Consider the following 24,751-nt stretch of genomic DNA (forward strand, 5'->3'; position numbering starts at 1 on the left):
AACTTGTTGTTGTTATGTTCGGTCCCTCGCAATTGGCTGCCCTTTTTACCTTGTATCGTCCGTTACGATTAATTTTAATAACCTCATACGGTCCCAAAAATTCGCTAGCAAGCTTTCTCCCGGCTACAAATTGCGTTCTTTTGATGGCTACCAAATCTCCTACCACGTACGCATATTCCGGCTTTCGTGATAAATCATAATGTTTTTTATATACATTTTGCGCATTACAAATGTCATTCTTCGCTTCTTTTCGCATTTCCTGCCGTTCACAATCAAAACGATCATACGCTTCCTCCTCCAGTAACCGCGACAAGTCTTCCACCTCCGACGTCCTCATCTTTGTCCCGAACATCAACTCGAATGGCGACTTTCCAGCTGCTACGTGAATATGAGAGTTAATCGCTCGCTGCACAGAAGGTACCACCTTGAACCACTTTCCAGGATCTTCCGATGACAACTTCGTCAAAACCGATAACATGGTGCGGTTCACTCTCTCCGCTTGACCGTTGCCCCTCGGCACTCCTGTTGTACAAACGACGTGCTGTATACCATGGCGATTAGCGTACTCACCAAATGCGTTGGCTGTGAAAGCTGAGCCCCTATCGGTTACGATACGAGCCGGATAGCCAAAAATTGTCGACCAGCATTCCAGCTTCCTCAACGTTTCCTCCGCTCCAGTCGTTTTTGTCGGGTACAACCAGACGAACTTGGAAAAACCATCCACTACAGTCAAAACGTATTTGTACTGCTTTCCCGTAGCGTCCATCGGCCCTACATGATCGAGGTGAAGGGTTTGCAGTGGCTGATCTCCCTTGTCAATGGGGTGCAGGAACCCTTCCTTTCGTCCTAACTTCTTATTGTGGATGATACACTTCACACAGCTGTTGAGAATCAGTTTCACTTTTCGCTCTAAATGCGGTATAAAATACCGTTGTTTTATGGCGTGCATGGTTTTGCATAGTCCAAAATGACCCTCACTATGAATGTCCGAAATTATTTGTTTTTCCATATCACGCGGAATCACTAAAAGGTCTTGTCCTTCGACACACTTGTATAAAAGTTCTCCTTTCATCTTGTAATCTTCGTACGGTCTGGTGTTAAGAATTTCAACTATCGCCTTTATCGAATCGTCCCTTTGTTGATTTCTTTTAACACGAGCCGTCACTTCACATGTCACCATCATTGTTAACTGTGGATATCGACTGAGACAATCGACATGTTTCAATCGGTCTCCGGCACGATGTTCCACCTCAAAACTAAACTCCTCCAAGCAAATAACCCACTGCACCACCTCTCGCGGAACGTCTGCTTTCTTCAATGTTTGTTTGAATGCATTACAGTCGGTCACAAGCTTAAACTTTATCCCCAGGAGATAATGCCTGAATTTTTTCAACGCAAGATAAATAGCCTTTGCTTCCAACACATAGCTGTGATGTTTGGCCTCTGCATCGGTTGCCTTCTTGCTCCAAAAATATACGGGATGCAGCTCTCCATCAAACCATTGCAACATTGTTGCCCCAAACCCTTTGATGGAAGCATCCGTGTGCACTTCTGTTTTAGCATTTCGATCGTATATTTTGAGCACCGGTTCTTTCACTAACGCACTTTTCAAATCATTAAAGGCTTCGATTTCTACACTACCCATTTTAAAATCTACCTCCTTCCGCAGCAAGTCAGTAAGAGGCTTGGCCATAATAGAATATCCTTTTATAAATTTCCTAAAAAATCCTGTCAAACCCAAAAACGCTTGCACCGCTCTTATGTTTTTCGGTATAGGGAAATTTTTCACCGCACTAACTTTTTCTTGTCCAGGCCAAATCGATCCGTTTTCAATATGATGTCCCAAAAACTCAATCGATGTTTGAAGGAAACGACACTTTTTCCACTTTATTTTTAATCCATTTTGGGCTGCTACTTCAAACACTTTCCCCATTTTTTCTAAACACTCCTCAGCCGTACTACCACAAACCACGATATCGTCCATGTAAATATGCAACACATTCTCTCTTAACAAATTTTGAAAAACATAATTCACAAACCTTATGAACACCGCTGGCGAGTTGCATAGTCCAAATGGCACACGATTAAATTCAAATAATCCCGATTTTGTAACGAATGCGGTATACTTGCGGCTAGCTTCTTCTATCGGCACATGAAAAAAACCGTTTTCCAAATCCATAACGGTAAACACCTTTGCACTCTGAAGTTTCTCTAAAACTTCTTCTAACAATGGAACTGGAAACCCATCCTTTAGAACCATTGTATTCAGTTTCCGAAAGTCGATACAAATCCGACTAGTGCCGTCTTTCTTCTTCACTACCACAACGCGACTTGCAAAATCTGACGTCGATGGACGAACAATTCCCTTCCTCAACCATTCCCCTACATGGTTTTCGACTGCTTCTTCCTCCGTTAAAGGCAAGCGACGGGGCGTATGCCGAAAAGGTGACGCGTTTTCTTCCAACACTATCTTCATTTGTATGGGACAATTGTCTTCGTAATTATCCACCACTGAAGCTTCGTATTGACTTTTCAGCGCTTGTACCTTGTCTCGAAACTTCTCCGGCACTTCCAGTTCTTGGATTTGTTCACAATCAATCTTATACACAGCACTTTCGTGATCGCTACCCGATTCCTCATTGTCACTTTTTTTCTTAGAAATCTGCACTCCAGCGTTGGTTATAGCGTAACAAACACTTCGAAGAAAATTCATGCCTACCAGCATAGGAACCTTCATCGAATTTGGAGAGACCACCAACAAACTGATTTCGTATTCAACTTCATCGATGCCAATGTTTGTTACCAATTCGCCTATCGGCTTTTGTATGATTCCACCAAAACCACGCAATTGTTGTATGGATTGTTCGATCCTTTGCTGTACACACCCTAAATCTTGCAAAGTGTCTTGACGGACAATCGACACTTCGCTGCCTGTGTCAATAACCGCTTTTATATTTTTTCCCCCCAACTGGACCATTTTTGTCGGTAGCTCAGCTTGGACATGGTTTATCAGGTTTGCACTTGTACCCGGTTGTTGTTTATTCCTTTGCCCACACTGATTCGCACGATGCCCAAACTCGTTGCACTGAAAACACCGTGGTCCACTTCTTTGTTCTGGACAATTCCGTACCATATGTCCCATCACACCACAATTAAGACACCGCGCTTTTGTTGCATTTTTCACAGGAATTGTGTCTTGAACCGGCAAACTTTTGTTCTCTTTCTGCCCCGCGCGCTCGTGCCATGCAGATCTCACCGCACGTGTTTGTTTCTGCGCTGCACGCTCTTGCCAGGCAATTTTTTCTTTCAACTCTCTCACCGTGCGCGCTTCGTACAATGCCGCGCGTTGCGCTTCGCTCTCCGCGATACCATCAACAATGTACTCACACACACTTTCTTCGTCAAGGTCAATCTGTTTGGCAATTCGCTGCATAGAGTAAATGAAATCCAAAGCAGATTCCCCTTTTTTTCGTCGTCGTGATGCAAGTTGACGATGAATGTCCATCGGACGCACTTTTTCACCGAATTCTGCTACTAGCGCCTTGCGAAGAGCCCCGAACGATGAGACCCCACGCATCGTTAGCAAAAAACTTCTCGCTGTGCCCACCAACTTTTTTCGACACATCACATATTTTTGTTCATCTGACCATCCCGCCATGGTCGCAACTTCCTCAAAATCTGTCAGCCACGCAGCAAAATCTACTGAGCCATCTGCACAAAACGCCTCAATTCCCTCTTCCACGTCCCTAAAGGAGTAGGGCTGCTGCACTATGCTCGGTTCCACTTTCGCCGCTGCACTGCTAGCTGCCGCTTCAGATTTTTCATCCGCGTCATGAAATTGATCCATTGTAGAATCATTCGCGCTGGATATTTCTTTACTTTCCACTAGTGCTCTTGCCATTTCTTCTTTGGTTCCCGTTGAGGGCAACCCTTTTTGCTGGCACCTTTTCGCTAGGCCAGTCTTAGTGAATTCTTCACACAGATCAAGAATGCGCTGCTCCAGCTCATCCATTTTTGATCAGTCAACTTGTTTGGCGAAAATCAATCGGTCACAGGAACAAACACTTTCCTTCACTTTGACTGACTTTCACTCCACAGAAATTTGAGTCTAACTCTGATCACCTCAAATCAATTAGTCACGGGATCACTTTTCCCTCACTTCAATTGATTTTCTTAGATCAATCTACTCAACGTTCTAATCACTCTTGTTAATTCCACAAGCTACACGTAAAACCACTGTTGTCTGGATGTTTATCCCACAGCTACACGTAAAACCACTGTTGTCTGGATGTTCATCCCACAGCTACACGCACTGTTGTCTGGATTTTCATCCCACTTCTGACACCAAATGTGGAGTTTTTTATTTGGTTTAAGACAAATAACGCTTTATTGATTACTTTCGTTCACAACATGTTATTCGCTTCGCGGTCCGAATTCAACTCCCCGCGCTTAACCCGCGCTCCCGATTTTAACGCTGCGCGTTCTCTCTCTCGCTACTCGTTCCTAGTTCGCTCTCGTTCTCCTGATCTCGCTACCGTTATTTCTCTCTCTCACTACCACTAGCGCTTTTCCTTTCTTACATATATGAGTTGTAGCTTTGATGTTTTGTAACAGAAAGCGCTTAAGCACTTGTATTAGTGATGGGCGAATCAACTCAAACCTACAGGGTCGTATCCATCCGTAAGCGAACCGGAGTAGGGACGATCCGAAATGTTTCAGTAGGTTCAGTAGGTGCAAGTAAGCATAAGATACTTTAAACCGTTGGTGCACCGATTTCGCTTCGGGTCGGGCCAAGATAGGATAGATAGGTCCGCCCCGTGGCTCCAGCGAGTCTGGGTCGACCCAAATTACCAGTAGATGCGAGAAAGTATATGCGATGCCGACCCGTTGGTGCAGCGAGTTCTGATCAGGTCGGATCCAACTGGTCGGAGTCGCACATAATTTCTCGCACTTTAACTTGCAGTTTAACTTGAGAATTTGTTAATTTTATTGCATTCAAGCTTCTATTCAAGCTTAAGGGGAAAATATTACCTTCTTAAACCTTACGCCAAATACGTCAATTTTTCACCTCGATTGGTGGATAATCTGCTACGTGTTTTGTTGTACATTCACTCAAACTTGCTAAAATATCTTTCAACAGTTGGCAATTTCTTTTTTACAGCCATGTTATTTATAAAGTAGTACGTGTTCATTTTTTTATAAAACCCTAGTTCCCTTCCTTCTATTAGATCTAATGCAAATGAAATGAACCGGGTAAAACGCTTTGATTAATTGCTTTTCATACTCACATGAAAAAAGATAGAAAGAAGAGCGTAAACGTGTGTTTCATTCATTGCTTGCATGGTAATTTATTTGATTGTAGTACATATGAATATGCTATTCGTCACACCCCTATATATTATGGATAACGGGCAACAAAGGGAAAGCGAACTCATCAGCTAAGAAACATTGTTGAAGGAATCAGGTTTGCTCTTCTACTTTTCATCCAGCCTTACTGGGTAGCTTGCCTCCAGTGCCCTTGGCGGCTCGTTTGTCACGTGCCACCGAAATGTACGATATGGTTTCAAGTGCCGGCAGAATGTTGGTCATTTCGATCGATGTCCTAGCGTTTCGACGGGATCTCTGTAAGAGGATGGTGGTGTAAATGGAAGTGTGGAAAAGTGTGTGTTGGATAGGACGTAAGATGAAGCGTTCGAGAAAGCGTGTACATTGCCGTGGGTAAAGGAATCAAACCATCTGAGGCATCTGGGGCGGTGGCGGCGGCGGTGGAGGGAACTGATCTTGTCCGGGAATTTCAGGTGGAGCCTGACGTGATACCTGTGATACGAGATGATAGTTGGTTGAGAACGGAACACATGTTTTAGATTTGTTTGGTTCCGGCTTACCCGTTTGTGCAGCATTCCGGGGGGCCTGGGAAAATCGCCCGGGCTGGGGATGTTTGGCATTTGCGACGCATCGGTAGGCTGGATTCCAACATAAGTAGAGAAAAAACTTTTGAGCTGTATACAACTTAAAATTTGCAAACAAAACTTACCGGTTTAATTGCACTTGGATGGGCTAATGCTGGAGAAATATCGATCAAACACACTAATCCAGCGAAAACCGCTGCCAGTAAGGTGAAACGACCCATTCTGTATAATGTTGAAAACGTTTCTATTGGTAAGTGGGTCTCGTTACAGAGTATTTATAGTGCGACAGTCCGTTAGCTAGAGATTCGCACCTTCGATATGATCAATTAGTCGCTTATTAACGAACGTAAATCATCCTTTGCGTGTCAGCACGGTTTTACAACTATGGGGAAATAGAATACCTGGTAGCGATCTCGATTAACCGTCGAAATTGCCGGATGCAAAATATGTTACTTCGGGGCTGTTTGTTTTAGCTCTCCAAAACATAAGGCCGTGTGAGTGTGTGGAGTCTCGCAACTTAATCAATCATCCGACAACTAGTATTGCGGGAAGTTGTCAAATGTGTAATCTATAATTTTCCATAACCTTCAGTGGGTGATAATCGCACCCGACTGACACGCTTGCGCTGTACCGGTGCCATGCGCATGATTTAATCTACATTTCTCACACATTTCAATTGTACTCATTGTCATCACCATCGTAACGATGCACACACCCAATAACAAATGTAGACGAATGCTGGCAAGTCTATTTAAATTTTGTAATAATTTATTTAGATTTCTTTTTATTAGAACTATTTAACAATATATACAGTAGGCAATAAAGATCATTAAATATATTCTCACTAGAATCTGACAACGAAAGAAGAAAGAACGTGAATAGAATCTAGAAAATTAAGCCAACTCATGAAATTAAGACACCTAACTTCACTACTATGAATATTGTTGGATCGATCGATGTTTTGTCATTTCTTCATCGCGTTTGTGTTTTTTTGTTCTACATTTATTGATATATTTTTAAGTTTGCCGCTATTGCTGCTGCATCTTCTCTTGTTTATGACTGATGGATTTTTCTTTTCATTGTACAACTACTATTTTGGATGGGGGATGGCGTGTTTGATTCCTACCTCCTTTAGATAAATGTGACTATTTTATTATTGAACAGTGTTTGACACTTTCCTATAGTACGTACTGTTAACCGTTATCAATTAAAGTGCTACAGTGTATTCAGTTGAAACTGATATAAAAACATAAGAAATATCAAACAATCACCATCACCTAGTATCTATCGATAATGCGTTGGATTTTATGTTGCTGTTATTTAGGCTTTAATTAGACTGGATTTTTTTGACACTAAATCTACATTTATGCAAGTGTGATTTGGTTTACGAACTGGTTTTTTGCTTGATTTTTTATTGTTTAATATACTATTACCTAGAGCTGTCTTTATTTTTGTTGTTGCTATATTTGAATCCATCTTCGAGTGTAACGGTATGCCGCATTGCTACCACTTTTTGGAGTTGAGTAGTTTACATTGCCTTCCGACTTTGACTCAATCGGGGTTTCAAACTTTAACAAGTCAGTAAACCGCCATTTAGTATTAACGTTTCTAACGATCTTACGGATGTTTTGGTTATAGTTTTGTGTGCGTGTCGTTGCTGCAGTTTCGGAAACAGATAATACGGCAGCCCACAAAACCATTGTTTTTTTTTAATGTTCAAAACTCCTATAAAAGTGAATGAACAAGCTACGCAACCATCGGTCCCTCTGGCGCACTATCTAGCGCGCCAGGTAACTAAACTAGTACGCACTAAACCTAACGCAGAGGAAAGAAAGAGAAATTTCGCTACCAATCAGAATAAAAGGCAAATATTTGAATCCAAAAGTTACGCTATACATAGATGTATATTTATCAAACGTTTCTTCCTACTTCTGCTTCTACTACAATCGCTACAGTGTTCCGTCGTTAGAAATTGGTCATTTCGATTCCTTCATCGGCATTAAGTTAGGGAGGGAGGGAGCTTCCTCGAGTGTAATGTTTATGCTATTCCGCTTCGTTATGCTTGTTTCGTTTTGGCATTCGATTCACACGGGTAAGTGGCCGTTCGTCTACCTTTTCCGTTTAATGGACCGTTTAATTTGATTGGCGCCTACACTTTGCATACGGAGCATTTTGGGTAGAGCTGTTTGGGGGATGATGAATATGATGATGCACTTTTCAGAAATCACCTTTGGTGCGATCGTTTGATGCGCTGGGTGTATATAAATATGTTTTTTCCCCCTCTATTTTATGTTGGATGTCCTCCATCTTCCTTCACATTTATGAGGACTTGTTAGGAGATGATGTTGGTATTTTTTTGTATGAGACCAATGTTTTACTGTATCAATGTGAACTAGTGCTATGGTTTTGGTTTTACAGTGGTGTTGCTTGAATGTCAGTTGTCGTTTCTTCGCCATCCATCGCCCATTACAGTTACAGATGGTGTTTGCTATGCTAATGTTTGTCAGAAGAAGTTTAACTCGGAAAACGGGGTATAGGTGTGTATAAAGATAGTTATGTAATGTATGTAGAGATATAGAGTATAACGATCGTTAGGTAGGTTTGTAAGGTAGGTTAGGTTAGGGAGTAAATGGTGAGGAAACAGTCCCAATTGGCGTAATAACACGATGTTTGGTAACACGAGTAAGCTAGAAATTCAAAGTTGGTTAAAATCGTTGACGATTGCAGTTTGCGCAACTGTTAGCTTCAATGGTGTAGTGTGTTTTGTTAATTTTCATTCTTTTTCGCAAACACCAATCACATAGACTTGCACCACAAACACCAATCAGTACAAGAGCACGAAGTCTGCTTGTTCACGGTCGAAGGAAGTAACTGTTTAAGGTTATACAACTGAAAAGCTGGTTGAAACAGGATAAAGGGATAACAACTTCCATTATAGCTTATACACCACACTTGCAACAATTATCGACATGAAGATTTAGGAGCAAACGCACGATCAAGTTTTATATCCTTTTGATAGATGTTTTCGTGTTCTATGTGCTTATGTTGTTCAAGGTTGAGAGCTGAGCAAAACGTTACATCGTTCTTCCCGTAGCATGTATGCTCGCTTGCAATGTTTTTATTTTCTCTCCTAGCGGTACAAACTACTTAATAAATGTGTTAAAAATGGTGTATATGCTTTTAAAATTTGAGATTTTTTAACAGCTAATTCATTTTGTTTAGTGTTTTGTTTAATTTTGTTTGTTTCAGCTAAAAATAAAAAAGGTAGATGTGTTAGGTTTTTTACACACCATTATTTGTTAATTCTTTGCGTTCAATATTTGAACGCTTTGTTTTAATCAATACATATTTATATGGTTTGTGACTTTAGTGTGGGTTTTTTATTAACTGGCTCACAGTGGCTATTTGTTTATCGTAACGTTATGCTTACATCATCACTTATTAGGATTTTAATGTTATGTTTGTTACTTTTTTACAATGCAAACGTTAAGGCTACTTCGAAAAACTGTTCTTTTTTGCTTTGCTAGAGATTTGCTACTCGATGCTTCTTCTCTTGCTAGCAAGATCCATCCCTACTAGTAGTAGATGGGAAATGCTTTACTGGATTCGGTGTACTGTATCAACTGCACACGTCCGATCAGTGCAACTATCACGTGAATTATTTTTTTGTTTTTCTCTGAGTGTCAACACACGCGGCTGAGTCGATTTCGTCCGGGTATGGTACGTACTGAGTGTTTATGCCTTCCTTATTGAAATGTACTACTTAGAAAGAAATATCAACATTTGGTTCGTGAATCGAGTGTTAGGGTTACTATTACTTGTGGCACCGCAATCATAGCCATTTTTATCCTTTCTATTCAGTTGGACCACAAGCTAGTAATATGAATACCCGATTTCTGAAACCGGAACTGAAGCATACGAAACTTAATCGCTGTTTTTTTAAAGATTATACCAACATGTCTCTTTACTAACATGTTGCACTGTTTCGGTACTGTGATGTTCTATTTCCAAGAACGTCGCACTCTTTGGTGCAGTGCACGAACGAAAAGCAATACGCCTTAATTTGTTCGTCATCATGACACATACTACACGATGTTCGGTTTGGAGTAAACATGCACACATTAGGCTTACAGTTTGGTTCCTTAATCAGCTGTTTGATGGTACGATCTCGTAGAAACGCGCAGTTAATGTCCGGAAAGGTGGGCGTTGAACGTTTAGCCAGGCGGTACATATACTCGTGAATTGTGAACTGTAATTGGTTGTCTATATAGCTTAAACGTAACCTTATTAATATAAAATCTTTTTTTTTCTCAGGAACGACCTAGGTTTTTCTGTTCTCTTTTGCTCGATATTCGTTATCTCTATGTATTTCTATGTTTAATTACCACACTTTTGAAAAACAACCATACCTTAGAGCATTTGGCGAACACACACCCCCCCCAGAGAGGTACGAACGAATGAAAAATGAAAAAAAAAACATAAACTGTGGCAGTATCAAAATAAGCGAAATAGATGTGGACATCTTGTGAGAATTATTGAAAAGAAATCAGTTTGAATTAGCTACATTTTGTATTAAAAATGTTCGTGGACAAGTTATTGGTGAATTTGTGCAAGCTGAATGCAATCTGGCAGGCTGTATTCAAAACGGGTAAATTGATTCCACCGTTACATTATTTAAAGCAATATTACCAAGACATTTTTGTTGTCGATTTATATTTAACTATTTTCTTTATTGGGTTTATTTAGCTTGACTAATATGTAGCAATTGAAGCTCACGGAACGCGCAAGAACAGTACTGCGTGCATTATACCTGTGCATGCATCGTCAATTAACAAATTCAACCGACAAACCGAAAAACTGCACCTAAAGAATGATTATACACAGATTTTTAGCAAATTAATAATTATCTGTAGCTTATTGCAACCTATTTGGTCTTTAAAATTGTACCAAGCTAAACGTTTCAAAATATGGACGCGTGCTGCAAAACATCCAATCTGTCTTTACATAACTGTGCTTGGTTTGATTTACTATTACTATGTTTCCTGGCTCGATCTATTGTTTGCTAAGAAAGTGCAGTGTAAGCACACGCGTAGATGTGATCTAAGATTTAAATTTGTAAACAAATAAAAATTTGCAAACCATTCAGATTGTTTGCAAATCTTTCAATTTTAATTGTTTCAATACACAATGATGCACCGATTACCTATCAAATTATGCTACCTTTCGAATTGCGTTGGAACTTTCGCAAACCATTCCAAGTTGTGTGCCGTCGTGGTATGTGTTGGTCATGAAAGTTATGCTATGATTTGCTCGAAGAAGCTAAAGCTTTTTTACTCTCTTGTGCACAGCCTGCAATGGGGACATTTTAAAACGATGAGAACGAAAAATGTGTTGATAAACATTTTTGGGAAATTTAAATGACAGATGGATCAATTTTGGTCGATCAGGCTCTTAGACTGAAAGATTAATGTTAAAAAAATGGCTATAAAAAGAAGGCTTAGAAAACATTATGGGCTCGCAAAACAAAACCAAAAAAGATATAATGACATTATCGTTTGGCTTGGTAATCAAGCGAGGCACTTAAATCAAGTAACATCGCAGCAGCAAGGCAGGGTGGAAAATTCTACCTAAACGCTTAGCTGAATATCATTTTTTTAAAAACAAAGAAATCTAAAATGCACTACATAAAGTAGGATAGCTATGCTTGAAACAATAACATTATACAGCAGTGTAGGCTTTTGTTTCTTTTACGATACATGTAATCTTGACTAGGAATTATTAAATCGACTCCCTAATATTCGTTTTGTTCTACACTACCAAATTGGTTCTACACAAACGCATCGATCATGGGTAAGCGTCCGGACAATGGACCATTATTATTGAAAATATGGCAAAACTTGCGAATAAAATACGAGACGCCAGATGATACGCCTTCTTTTGCTACGAATTTTTGTTGTATCGTTTATCACATTTCGCCATGGTGTGTGTGTGTACTACGACGGACTAAAAACGTTATCTCGATTACCCCGCTACAGAGTGTTAATGCATTATTAGATAATTCACGCTAAAGCTTTGTTGGGTTGTTTTGCACCTCGTAAATTACTGCGTCGTTTGTAACGATACGGTAGAGTTTACAAAAAGTCGTATGCCTTTCTTTCTTTGTGGTCATTCGATAGTAACCAGGGATTTTAAACAATACTGAAAGCAGCGTTTAGAAGTAGAGGATTGAGTACTAATATTAGCATTTTTTGGAACAATTTTATCGAAGTGTGATAGAGATTTGCACATAATAAAAAAATAGTGGCTAGAATCAGTATTAACGATATATTCAACGAATCACCGCCACTCGCTAGCATCTTAATCTTGCACGGTGTTCTTCGTTGTATAAAAATGCATACTGACTAATCAGAGAAGATCATAGGCAACAGGCAGATCTCGTTTGCTATTGATAAACTAAATAAAACTTAACACTAATCCTACACTTTCCCGCCAGTGTAGAACAATAACATTGAAATGCGTATGCGAATAAGATGAAATCTTTCGATGTGCTGGATGCAAGGCTCTTTTATTGGACAGTTCGAAGGCCAGTGTTAGCTGTCCATTCAAGCATCTTAAGGGCTGACCCTGCTGCAGTGTCGTCTATGCATTGGTTTGGTATTTGATTCAACCATCCAGAATAATATTTCGTGCCTTAAGCCTATGAGCTATTGGGTTCTATCATATTCGTTCGAGAGGAAAGAAAGAACAAACATAAATTGGAGAACCGCTACAACAGTCCAGTACTAGCAGTTCTCGTGTACCGATGCAACTGGATGTTGTATAGCTCCTATGGTTTGAGATGCGTTGTCTTTTTTGAAGATGTCTTATAATGCTACGGATCCCTATTGTACCTACATGCTTGCTATCGGATGAAATCATGTTGTTCGAAACCGTTTCAGGGTGTTCCAGTGGGATGATCGTTTGCACCGATAAGCGCTGTCAGCGTATTCTACTAATTATTCGTACGACTGCGACATCTGACAACTTGCGTCTATGTGACACGATTAATCGTCGACGATCGATAAATTCGTAACTAGTCCCGAAACACATATGTATATGAATGGTGTAGGTGGAGTAGGTGGAGTATGGTTTATGTAATTTAAGGCAACATAAACGTTACCGTTTTATTCTATTCTCCTTTATAATGATAGCCGCTGTGATCTTCTGTCCCGGGCTATATATCAGGTAAGGTCCGCTTTTGTTCACAAGTGTTTTTTTTTGCTAATGTTGAGAAAATATCTAAGGAAATTCTATGGTGTCACGCCTCGAGTTGCTACATGGTCGATTTGATCGGTCATGAAAATTGAGTCGGTGTTACTAATTCTAGCGTTTACTAAGTACAAACGCTTCCCTTATGCTCATACTCGCTCACGCTCATACACATTATCTCTCGCTCTTTCACTCTCTCCCTCTCTCTCTCTCTCTCTCCCTTGACTGCCAGGTTCATTCTTGTTGCTAGTTTTTTTCCACTGTCCACATTTCCTATATCGTTGAATTAAACACTATATTAGTAAATTGGTTTATGCACCTCTATCAGTTGCTGTCCTACGGCAGACTCTGTAAAGCAGTAGTCAGCAATGGGCAATGGTTGCCCTCTATTTCTCTGTAATGCTAAATTAATCCATTATATATCTAAGTAGTCTTTTTTCCTTTTAGTGACGTACGCCACCGTACGGCCCAACACTTTATCCTAAGCCGCAGTCACCTTCACATCGTTATTTTTCCTCCTCCGTAATCAGCAATCTGGCTATGTAGCAGTAATGCTTCTAGTCAGCCCACCCGGTACTACCGGGTGCGCTGTGCACGGATGTATACTAGAACCGGGAGGCACGTTCCCGTTGCTTGGTGAACTTGCTGCCCGTTCCGGCCACCGATCCCGAGGCGAGTGAAGGTGTGGCGTAGCAGCTGGTCGAGCTGCCCGAGGAAGATAGGAACTGGTCGGAATGGAAGGATTCGGACGCGGTCGGCGGTGGCGGAGGAAGTGGGGGATGGTTAAGATCGGGTAGCTCGATTCAGCTGCTTGTCCGGTGGCTGCCTATATGCGTATCGCCGGTGGATGACTGTGCGTTGCTGTTGTTGTGGTGTGCGGCATAGGAAGGTGCCACGTTACCGTACGCCGACTGTGTGCCGAAGCTGTGGGCGAACGAGGAGTTCGCCGTCGTAGGCACTAGCGCCACCGACGAGGATGAGGAGGAGGCTGCTGGCCCCACCCCGGTCGGGGCACTCGTCGTCGACGGTGGCAGCAGGGTTTCCGGTACGAGATGAGGTGTCCGGCTCGAGATGGGCGGTAGGATCGGGCTGGCCGGCCACGGGTAGGCCGGTGTCGAGGTCGACGGTACGCTCCTAAAAGAGAAACTGGTTTACGAAACATGATGAGCAACACAAACACACCGAACATCGACTTGGAAGAGAAACTAGAAGCCGCTGCCGTTTCCGGGTTGATTCGGGTTGTTTTTTGCTGTTGTTGGTATTTTTACTGTACGTCTTTTGGTGTGGTGGTGGTAGCAGGTGGTAGTGATAGGTGTGGTGGATATGGTGTTAGTAGTAGCAGTAGAAGTAGAAATTGTTGCTGTGTGGCCTGTTGTAATAGTGGTGTTGACAGAGGTTAGTTTCAAGATGTCCCGAGATCAGTGGGGCTTTAGCAAGTACCCTTTTAATATTCCATCCTCGTTTAATGATGGATGATTATTTTTGGTTCAACTTCAAATTGGCAGCACTTTCGGTTCTGTTTCGTACTTCCAAACCGGTATTCGGTCCAGCTGATCTGCGCCGTGCGCCATGCTGATGCATACTAGTTGGTTAGTTGATTGGTTGGTTGGTTGGTTGGTTGGTTAGTTGGTTGGTTTGTTTTGTCGGGTGGAGGTGGGATGGTTTGAGCGAGCAACATTGGACGCTGGTGGAACTCTATGAAAATAGGAAATTTTTGCGGCATGCTTCACGGTACCTGGAGTGCGGCAACATCAGCGGCGAGCCAAGGGGTGGTGCCGGCGTCGGCAAACCGGACGACGAGCCCGTGGCCGCTGCATCCGGGTGCAGGAAGTTACGGCGCTGATCCACCCGCTCTTGATGCTGCGTCAGGCATCGCGTTAACACTTCCGGAAGATTTTCGATTTGTGTCTGGTGTAGAAGGAGAGAAAGGTGACAGCATTATGACACGATTATGGTTTGAAATGAAGTTGCTTCCGGTAGGTGGTGCGATACACCATGGATCTTGAGGCTTACCTGCAGGGATGTTAGTTTGTCCTCTAGACTGGTGATTCGTTCCTCCAGAGCGTCCTGTCTGGTTGACATATCTGATACGATCTCGTACACAGTGTTTTGCGTCTGAGATAGAAATATAATCAACACAGGGCATGGTACAAAGTCACGTTAGCATTTTTGGAGTGTGTTAAATGACCTATACATTTGAGCTTTTCCACACATGCCGAAAGGAATTTATCGTTTAACGGACAATGATTGATCAATCTTGTTCTTTATTAATATGCACGTAGTTGCTATTTATAATCTGTTTTATCGAACTCAGTCTTCAAATAGACTGGTAAATATCATAAATTCATCATTTTTTGCGAAAAGGATTTGGAGTAATTTAAGCTGCATAAATTTTGAGTGTACAGGCGGTCCCCGAGATACACGGTACCTCTTATACGCGGATTCGGAAATACGCGGTTTTCCAAATTTGACAGTTCTTTGAGCAAATTGTACTGATTTGACACATCCATTGTGAAATACCAAATAATTTCCGTATTGATCGAATGTGAAATACCGTTTCTAAACGTTTAAAACTGTTCAATTCAGTAGAAACATATCAAATAATTAATTTGGTGACTTAAACAACCCCCTTACTTGCAAAATTGCACGAAAATTAGTGATATTTTTAGTGATATATACGCGGTAGTTTGCGGCCGATTTCGGTCCCCATCAACCGTGTATCTCGGGGACCGCCTGTATTATTATTTTATTACAAGTACCAATATTTTCCGCTAATCAATTAATTTACAAATATCGAAAAGAAAGTTTGTTCGTGATATTGAAAAGAATAGCGAGCTAAATTTAGCTTTAAGTTTCTAAAATAAAATGTTTGTTTTGTTGAAAATGGCTCACTGGGTACTAAGTCTATCGAAACAAAAAGTACAAAACAGAAACAAAGCTACGTAAAACCATTTTATGTTTTAATTTAAATTGATTTTAATTGAATTGACTGGGCAAAGACAGCATTCGCCTCTAATTTTGTAAAAACTCCTACTGTTTCCATATTATTCTTACCTTTGCCATGTCGGTGATGGTGTTAGCATTATCCATGAGCTTACGCTGATCCATTTTAACTTTTCGTAGGCTGGAAGAAATATGACGAAAGCAAAACGAAATTGGAATTCACAATAATAATTACAATACGTTAATAATACATGCATACTGAGTACAGGTATAATTCTTGTGAATACAGAATGAAAATGCATAAATATTAAGTCCATACTAAAATTAATAAACCTTTCCAATCTTTATTTTACTTTTATCGTTTAATTATCAGCTTTTTTTACCAACAGACACAGAGAGCTACTTGTCAGTCAAACTGTGACAATGGGATGGGATACACTTGTTTTGTTTGAGTAAAAGTTTTGTTTGAGTTAGTACTTTCCGGAGTGTGGTGTGCCAATAAGTAGTTGACGTTTGCATAAAAAAATTTACACACAATGTCGATTTTTACTTATTTTTAACAATAAGTTCACTGAAAGCCAAGCTCACTTCACTAGTGGGTATAAAGGTAGGACTTGACCGACAACGGTTGTTGTGCCAAAGAAGAAGAAGAAGAAGAAGAAAAAGAAGAAGAAGAAGAAGAAGAAGAAGAAAAAGAAGAAGTGGAATTGGTTTTTCAAATAAGCTTTAATAATTACCTTTCAAAGGCAAGTTTATATAAAGGAATTATGTGTCTTAGTCCTTTTCTCTAAAGCCATCCGAAAAATATCGTTTTTTTAAATGCAAACGTTATTTCCGGTACGCTAAAGGAAGCGCTAATAGTGTGATTAATCAATAATTTGTCGCCATGATGTGTGTCTCAATTTTTTCAACTTCGAAATTTATTGTATGATTAGGTGATAAGATTATTGTTTGTTTCGAGTACGATTTCATACTTTTACTATACAAAATAGACTATACAGAATGTCAGAAGAGTTGTTGATAAATTATGACTTGGTTCTATTGTTTAAATGGCGCATCAATGATGAAAATAGAACACTTACGCGTAAATGGCCAGCAGAAACTTTCTCTGATGCGTTCGTACTCGCCCGGGATTGACTCGCTTCACCAGACGGGTGTGTTTGTAGATGAGCCAGGTTTCTCGAAGCACATTGGCAGCAGCGTTTTTCAACTAGAAATAAAATGCATATTATTCGTTAATTGAAATAAATGAATTTTTAGAGTATATCATTTGCCTGAGGTGAACAAATTTGACGCGAGTGTATTTCAAAGCCGGTCTCATGGTACAGTCGTCAACTCGTACGACTTAACAACATGCCCGTCATGGGTTCAAGCCCCAAATAGACCGTGCCGCCATACGTAGGACTGACTATCCTGCTATGGGGGGAAATCAATAAGTCGCTGAAAGCCAACCCCACAAGTGGGTTGGCAGGCCTTGACCGGCATCGGTTGTTGAGCCAAACAAGAAGAAGAAGAAGTATTTCAAACCATGGCCGATCGTTTAAGGAGTAAAGTTAATAAGCATAAAACATACCAACAAGAAACCCGGAATGACAAATGGCGTGGACTGTAGATCTCTCTGTTAACATAATTTATTCTCGTGCTTAATTTTAAGCCCGTACTCATTTTAGCTGCCTCTGGTTCATTGAAAAGTTTCTACAGGTTCCGATTGCCAGATCGATTGCCATGGTAAGCATCGCGGACAAAAGAATGGTTCGATGGTCATTGCAATGAGTACGCAACGTTGAGACCCAACCAACTTCAAAAAGCCATCGCAGATAAGTTGCTCCCGCAAGACGTATGACATGACATCAGCCATCGTTCGTTTTCACGGCTCGGCGAGCGGTCGGTAAAATAGTGCCATTAAAGCTAACGATGGCGATGATAGGAATCAGCCGAAAATGGCATTCCCGAGCAAGCACCGTGATCCGTGATAAGTTTATAATGAAGTAGAAAACCCAACCCGACGAGCGACCAATAGGGGATAGCGTGGACAAAATAGGGACCAGTGGTTCTTAAATTATCTTCCTCTCTTACGACTCGAAAACACCCAAAGGACGGTTTTTGCGGCTGCGATGTGGTATGTGATGACACCGGATCGAACAGGTTTTCCACAGGGTTTTCTGTTTTTCATCCTTCCCCGGCCGGTGGTTTGAAGTTCGAACAGCTTATCTTCGGCTTGCCTGTGCTTGCGTGTGCAAAAGGAGAAGACGACCGAAAGCAAAGGTCTGTGCTTTGCCGTGGGTAATTATTGTGCCGCAGAATAAATGGGTGCGTAATTTTTCTTCCACCTTCCCATGGGGTTTGTCATGCGTAGAACGAGGTTAAGTTTCAGTTTTGCCACCCAAGCACACCAGGCTAAAGGAACCGATGGAATTGGCTTTTCGGCCATCGAAAGCAGATGTGCTTAATGAGCATCGTCGTTCGAAAATAGAGCATTCTGCTGTACAGTGCGTATGTTCTTGTTGGTTTCAGTGGTGATTGTTTGATTTCGAAAACTGTAAAGTCAGCTCACGAAAACTCGGTCCAGCGATACAAAATTATCACTTCAATTTTATTGATAGCCATTTTCAATAACTATTCCAGTGATAGAAAATAACAATGTCCGCGTTATGGTTTGGTTCGGTATTTTATTCCATGACTTAGAAAAGGTTATTTTTTTAAATTCTAGCATTGTTTTGCATTATTTTCTTACGTACTACTACTACGTTTACTCGTTTGTTTCTCTTATTTTGTTACTCCCTTTTTCAATTTACACCCATTTTAACGTACCGTGACACGTGCTTCTCAATGGCACACAATTGAGTTCCGAAAAGTAAATGATGCTTGTTATATGCACACGTTGCACGTTGAAGGTTTTAGGAACTGAATATCGTTCTCCATTTCTCTATGAGTTGGACGGCGTTCTTAACGAGCTATAAATCATAGCTGTCATTTTCGTAAATCGAAGCCAACTGCAAATGGCGGGATTCCATATGCAATCCACGACATACACATTACTCATGAATGGACCAATTTTTGCACGTTTGATGCAGGAGCCATTATTTTTTCTGTCTAGAACTATATTCTACGCAAGTATCAAGCGGTTCACATTGAGTAAGAAGTTTTATAAATTCGTATAGAAGCTCCAAACCGTCTAATAGAACTGGTTGCAGAGCGGTTTGTAAACACAAATTCTATATTTGTGAACGAAACTTTTGAACAGGAAAAGTTGTCCTTCACTGTAGCTTTTAAGTGAACAGATTTCTAGATAATACCAGTTTCTACGGTACTGTGGATTCCGTATGTGCAATGGACGGAAATTGGAACGACAGTCGAGTTCATCACCGGTTGCAAGCAACCGCAGACGGAAGGCCACAAGCTTTGAAATTGAATTCAGGTTCGTCGAATTTCATGTGTGGATTTGCTTCAGACTAGTTAGTGGACATCTTTTGCCCGATAAGGGTGCATATAATTAACTGTTGATTTTGAAACTTTACAGTGATTCAGGCTGGTATGTTTGGAAGACGATATCGGAAAACTTCAATTAAAGTTATGTACAAAATTTGTAACGTATGAAATTTGTTACGTACACCGACTGGAATAAATGTAGTCAAATAAATTGTTGTTGCCCTTACTATTCATAGAGGCTTTGGATCATAAGGTATTTTATCGATTCTTGTAATCTGAAATATATGATAAAATGTCTTAAAATATCTAGTCTTATGCTTTGTTTTATGCAGCTGCATATAATTATTCGTTCTACCACATGTTTAGTACCTCGGTCAACAAAGATTCACTTAACACGTATTAGGTTATTCAACCACGACAAGAGCTCCTCTTTCGAGGTATGGTTCTACATAGGTATGGTTCTACAACTAGGTAAAATGTTGTAGTTCTGAATTGTTGCCCTGAATCTCATTATGAACTACAAAATGTAAAGTGTGCGATTCAATTCGATTCGAGGAAAATTAAATTATTGAACGGGAATAAAACGTTAATGACCGCCGCTAGCTGAACAATATAGGTGTGACTATCATGTTGAATGATAAAAAAATGCTTGTAAAATAAAATCGCTAAATAGCTATGGTTTTTTAGAAACATCGCTAATTCTACATCTCAAACACCTGATGCATTATGCAGCTGTGAAGCATCGGATTATCCGAAGCTCGTTGGCAAACGATCAAACTGCTTTTTCTGACAGTTTGTCTGATTTGGCATACCGAACTGGTGTGTAAATTATTTCATTAAGTGTTTTCTCTCCGCTATGAGTTCCCTTGAACCTTTTTATGTGAATCTAACGAGTAGTTCTTTCCGGTATATGTGCCCGACCTAGAAGAATGCTCTGGGAGAAAATATTGAAAATGAGCCGCTAATTTTCACCTCTTCTCGATACCATTTCCATCCATCAGACAAGTTAGCTAAACATGCATTTTCTACCACTTTCCACTTACCCGCTTGGTGAGCTGCGTATCCATCATAAAGTTGTGCACGTGCTTTTCCGCTCGCGTCAGCTCGAGCTTCCGGGAGACGACCGCCACCAGCAGTGCCGTACAGCCCGCACCCTATCGCCCGGCGTCACGATGCAGATCGTTAAAAGTTAATTAGATTAGCAGCAGCCGCCAGAACGGAGGAGGAATGTTTGGGCATGCGTTCGTTGGCATGGGGTGGGACAATTTTCCGAACGAATGTGGTGGCCGGAAAGGATGATAAGAAAGAAACAGAAAAGAAGCACAGAAAGAGAAAGAACGAAAACATCACTGATCAGTAACGGTGGTCGATAAAGTTGATCCGGTCGATGCCGCCTCCTTCCCGTGTACGGTGTGTGCCCGGCATTACAACAGGGATGGAATGCAGTTGGGTAACACATCTCGGCGAGCTGATTAAATTTTTCCATTTAGAAGTTTGGTGTTTTATTCGTACAAAGTATCGTGTTGTATCGTTTTCGGGTGTTGTATTTTTACTTCGGGCTGTTTATTTCGTTTCGGGAGTTTAGAGGTGGACAGCAGATTGAGAGGGGTTTGTTTGTTAAGAGTGTGTATGTGTGTGTGTGTGTGTGTGTGTGTGTGTGTGTGTGTGTGTGTGTGTGAAAGGGCATGCGTGTGTTAATGTGTGATACAGCATATTAACCGGCATATGAGCGACCGTGCGGACGAGCAAGCGGGCAATCGAATGGAACACGTTACGCATGAACGAACGCCACGCAGAGATGGAGGAAGAATAAAGTAACATAACAACCGTTGGCGCGTACTAACTTTGTTGCGTTGAACACAAAAACACACATCTATACAAGCGCGATGCTGCTTCGTTCTGCTGGCGTCGTTGTTGTTGTCGCTGTAGCTGCTGATGCTGTTAGGTGGGCTTAAAGTTTTTGATTATGTCCTTTCGTGGCACGGGACTGTGAGTGTGGGACCTTGTGTGTATGTGTGTGTGAGTGTGTGTACCTTGATTTGAGCGGAAAGGTGAGAATGGATTTCGGAATATACGTAATCTTATTTTGCCTTTTTGTTTTACTTTTAGATTACAGTGTTAAGTGAGAGTGAACGGCGTGTGTGTGTGAACGTGCGCAAGGCCGAGCAAAAAATAATTAGGCGCTGTCTGCATGTTTGAAGAAAATTATTTTCCTCCTCTTGAAAAATCTTCTCATGTAATGGGAGTTATGCAGCAGCCGTTGTGCTGCTTTTGTTGTTATTGTGGTCACGGTTGAAGGTATGGCCGCAACTTACAAAGTTCATTCCGCTCGATCCCAGCGCTTACACTTTTCCAGCTTGGGTACGGGAAGGCTTCGGAACCACTTCCGGACGAAAGCTGTGTGTTGTTTTGAAACTGCTCGACAGTGCAAGATTTACGATCGTTTCCGGTGCGAAGTGCAAAAACAGCACAAAATTATGTAAGAAATTGCACACTCCGACCAAACTGGTATGAGGGTGGACCTAATAAGCAAAAAGGACTCGTGAAACATAACAACTGGACTTTTTTTTGGAGGGGGATTGTAAAAAAAATTAAATGTTGTTCCATAGTTAGGCGTCACTGGTAGGATTTACTAGAATTTGCACCTTTGTAGAATGCCGTATATTTTTAAATGTATGATATGGATTTTAAGTAAAATATGGTTTATCTTATTGAAACTTATTAAAAATTCTAAAATCATTATTTCTATGTTATTTTAGGCGTTAAGATTGGCTCAGTGTGTCATTTATTTTAGTCATTCTTTAAGGTATCAGCCTAGAAGGCCTAATGTTTCATAAATATTTATTATCGTTTGGAGTTATGATTGAAAATAAACAAAGAAAAGAACCCTGACGCCTATTACAAGCGAAACCCACTTGTTATTGGAAATGTTAAGTAACGACACGCGCAGCAGTTTTATTATTTATCACTATCATACGGCAAAATTAATGGAATCATAAATACTATGCGCACGATAGGAATCTACAGCGTGGTGGAATGTCTTACATAACGCCGGGTAAAACACACGCATTCCGCCCGTACGAGGGAAACTTTTGGCCCGCCCGACAGTAATACGTTAAAACTCTTCCCGACTGCTTGGCGAAAGCTTTAAGACAATTTGACATTCGCGCCACACACATGATGAAGCCATGAATATTTACAGCAATGAAGAGATTTGCGCGGTGCCCTGACTTACGCGTTGTAAGTTTGGGGTTATACCAGCGTAACCGGATCCAATTGTTGAACGAACGACACACGCACGCAACTTTAGGATGTGCTTTTCACCCATCCTGGCTTGCTTATCTCTTCCTATTCCACTAATAAGAAAACGAGAAGATGACGGGACGGTCTCCGTTATGGATAGGAAATCGTTTCATAAATCAAACACTTTCGCCCGGCATCCCAAGCAGTTGCGACGAAGTCTGGCGCTGTCGGCAATCTAGAAGGAGTTGAGCTGGAAGGGGTGCCCTGCTCTGCCCTGCTGTTCATGCTCAATGAAACCCAAACAAACAGCCATACTGGATGAGATCGTTGTTTTTATGATGCGGCCCGGGAGAGCGCGAAAATTCGTAGCGGAGCGTTCGCGCTCCCGGTAGAATGACGGTAGAGATTCGCACAACGGTATCATCAAAATGCGCACCGAGTACACCATTATACGATTATCTAGCCAAAGTTATTCCACATTTACGTGGTCATTCATTTCTCTCCCCCTTTCTCGAAAAAAAATGTAGGGAGAAGAAGGGGAAAATGGCATGAAATGTCAGCGTGAGTTTGCAAAAGTCGGTATGATAAAAAAGCGAAGCCAAACCCAGAGACGAGGTAAGTCTTCAATAGTTAGCTAGCAGCCGGTCGGATGTTTCAGTTGTCGGCATCTGTAACGACAGCGACTGGGATGGGTACGATCGTTTGAAGTGTGGCGCCCTCTTATCACGGCACTTCGGCGCGATTAGATGAGTTCTTTCTTCTGTGTTCTGCGAGAAGAACGAAAAGTAGCTGCCCGCAATGTGTACACACCGAATGAATCAAGTGGACCCAAGCGAGCCCTGCCCATAATACGCTCAATGAAGCGGTCCTTACTGATGCTGTAAATGTGTAAAGGCAAGAACAATGTTTTCACACCAAATGGGCGCATACAGACTGGGTAGAGGGCTTTCATGGTTGGATTAAGCTTTACCTCCAGCCAGGGAGAAGTTTCAATTCCCCTGTCCCGTGTTTGAAGCGCTATCACTCACAACACTCAACTTATGGGATGCTCAAACGTGTTATGGGATGCGAGCTTTTAAGGCATTTTCCCCTTTTTCGGTAACGGTGCACATGCTTTCGCATGAGCGTACGCAACCGTAAATCAGCTCTCATTAATAACAGTTATGCCTTTGCCATTGTAGTGCTATGCTTTTGCGCGGGGAGGGGAACAAGATTGGTGAAGGGAGGGGAAGGATAAATTTGAAGTGGTCCTATAAATTATGCCACACAAGAACCATGGTTCGGTCCTGATTGTGGGCTGTCTGGAAGAGCAGAATGGCGCTACTGTTATGAATTGGGGAGGCATCTTTGCACATCGCTTGACGTATCGGTACGGATTGTGGGAAGCATGCGATGCTATAATGCCACAACCCTGCCGACGCCATTGTAAATGCTACTGCCGGGGAAGCATTTACATAAATTTGCATAGTTTCTGTCCGTTGCTTCTTCCAGACGTCAGATTTAGTTCAATAATTTATCGATAGCAAACTAGCCCAGCCCACCCCATCTATGTTGTTGAGTGCGTGTCTCATGTGTGCGCATCAATTTTGGTAGAAAATTTTGCCACTTGTGTTAGCGCTGCGTACAATTGCGTATGACTGTGTGTGCTGCATTGTGATATTTTCTCTTTTGTTATTGAACCGGGGGAAAGTGGGTTCTTTGGACGAAGAACGAATGCATGTTGATTACACCAGCCAAGCAGCCAATTAAACATGACCGGTTGAACAGCACAGCAAATTCGTGAAAATAGACTTACTGGTCGGGGTGTATATTTTGCGTTAAAAGGGCATAAACTGTTTCAGAACCATCCACTATAAATGAAAACGGAAGGGAGAGAAAGTAATGGAGCTATTTTTGTCGCCATCATACTGTTGGCTACAAGTGCAATTGTTCCAACTAAATTGCTGTGGTGTCAACTTGTTGAGAGGAATCGCTTCCCA

General features: G+C 41.3%; 2 protein-coding genes across 19 annotated transcripts in view; both read right to left on the reverse strand.

The window, feature by feature from the left end:
• Window positions 1–5,328: 5,328 nt before the first annotated feature.
• Window positions 5,329–6,152, reverse strand: LOC121600411 (atherin-like). Its single transcript, XM_041928976.1, has 4 exons — window positions 6,035–6,152; window positions 5,886–5,963; window positions 5,734–5,817; window positions 5,329–5,622 (listed from the first exon to the last, which is right to left on the reverse strand). The coding sequence occupies exons 1-4, from the start codon at window positions 6,128–6,130 to the stop codon at window positions 5,482–5,484; spliced, it is 399 nt and encodes a 132-aa protein (XP_041784910.1). The 5' UTR covers window positions 6,131–6,152; the 3' UTR covers window positions 5,329–5,481.
• Window positions 6,153–6,655: 503 nt separating this feature from the next.
• Window positions 6,656–24,751, reverse strand: part of LOC121600409 (small conductance calcium-activated potassium channel protein) — a 155,561-nt gene continuing 137,465 nt past the window's right edge. For 15 of the 18 annotated variants that reach the window (XM_041928966.1, XM_041928967.1, XM_041928965.1 and 12 more), the window contains 6 exons: window positions 20,573–20,683; window positions 17,183–17,310; window positions 16,212–16,281; window positions 15,171–15,272; window positions 14,893–15,065; window positions 6,656–14,303 (listed from right to left, as the gene is read on the reverse strand). In XM_041928966.1, coding sequence (XP_041784900.1) covers window positions 13,961–14,303; window positions 14,893–15,065; window positions 15,171–15,272; window positions 16,212–16,281; window positions 17,183–17,310; window positions 20,573–20,683 — 927 coding nt within the window. In that variant the 3' untranslated portion in view covers window positions 6,656–13,960. Of the gene's footprint in view, window positions 14,304–14,740; window positions 15,066–15,170; window positions 15,273–16,211; window positions 16,282–17,182; window positions 17,311–20,572; window positions 20,684–24,751 lie in introns of all 18 variants that reach the window. The other 3 variants (XM_041928964.1, XM_041928961.1, XR_006005821.1) reach the window with 2 other exon arrangements.

Source organism: Anopheles merus, chromosome 3L, assembly GCF_017562075.2.
Source record: "Anopheles merus strain MAF chromosome 3L, AmerM5.1, whole genome shotgun sequence".
NCBI classification, from domain to species: domain Eukaryota; kingdom Metazoa; phylum Arthropoda; class Insecta; order Diptera; family Culicidae; genus Anopheles; species Anopheles merus.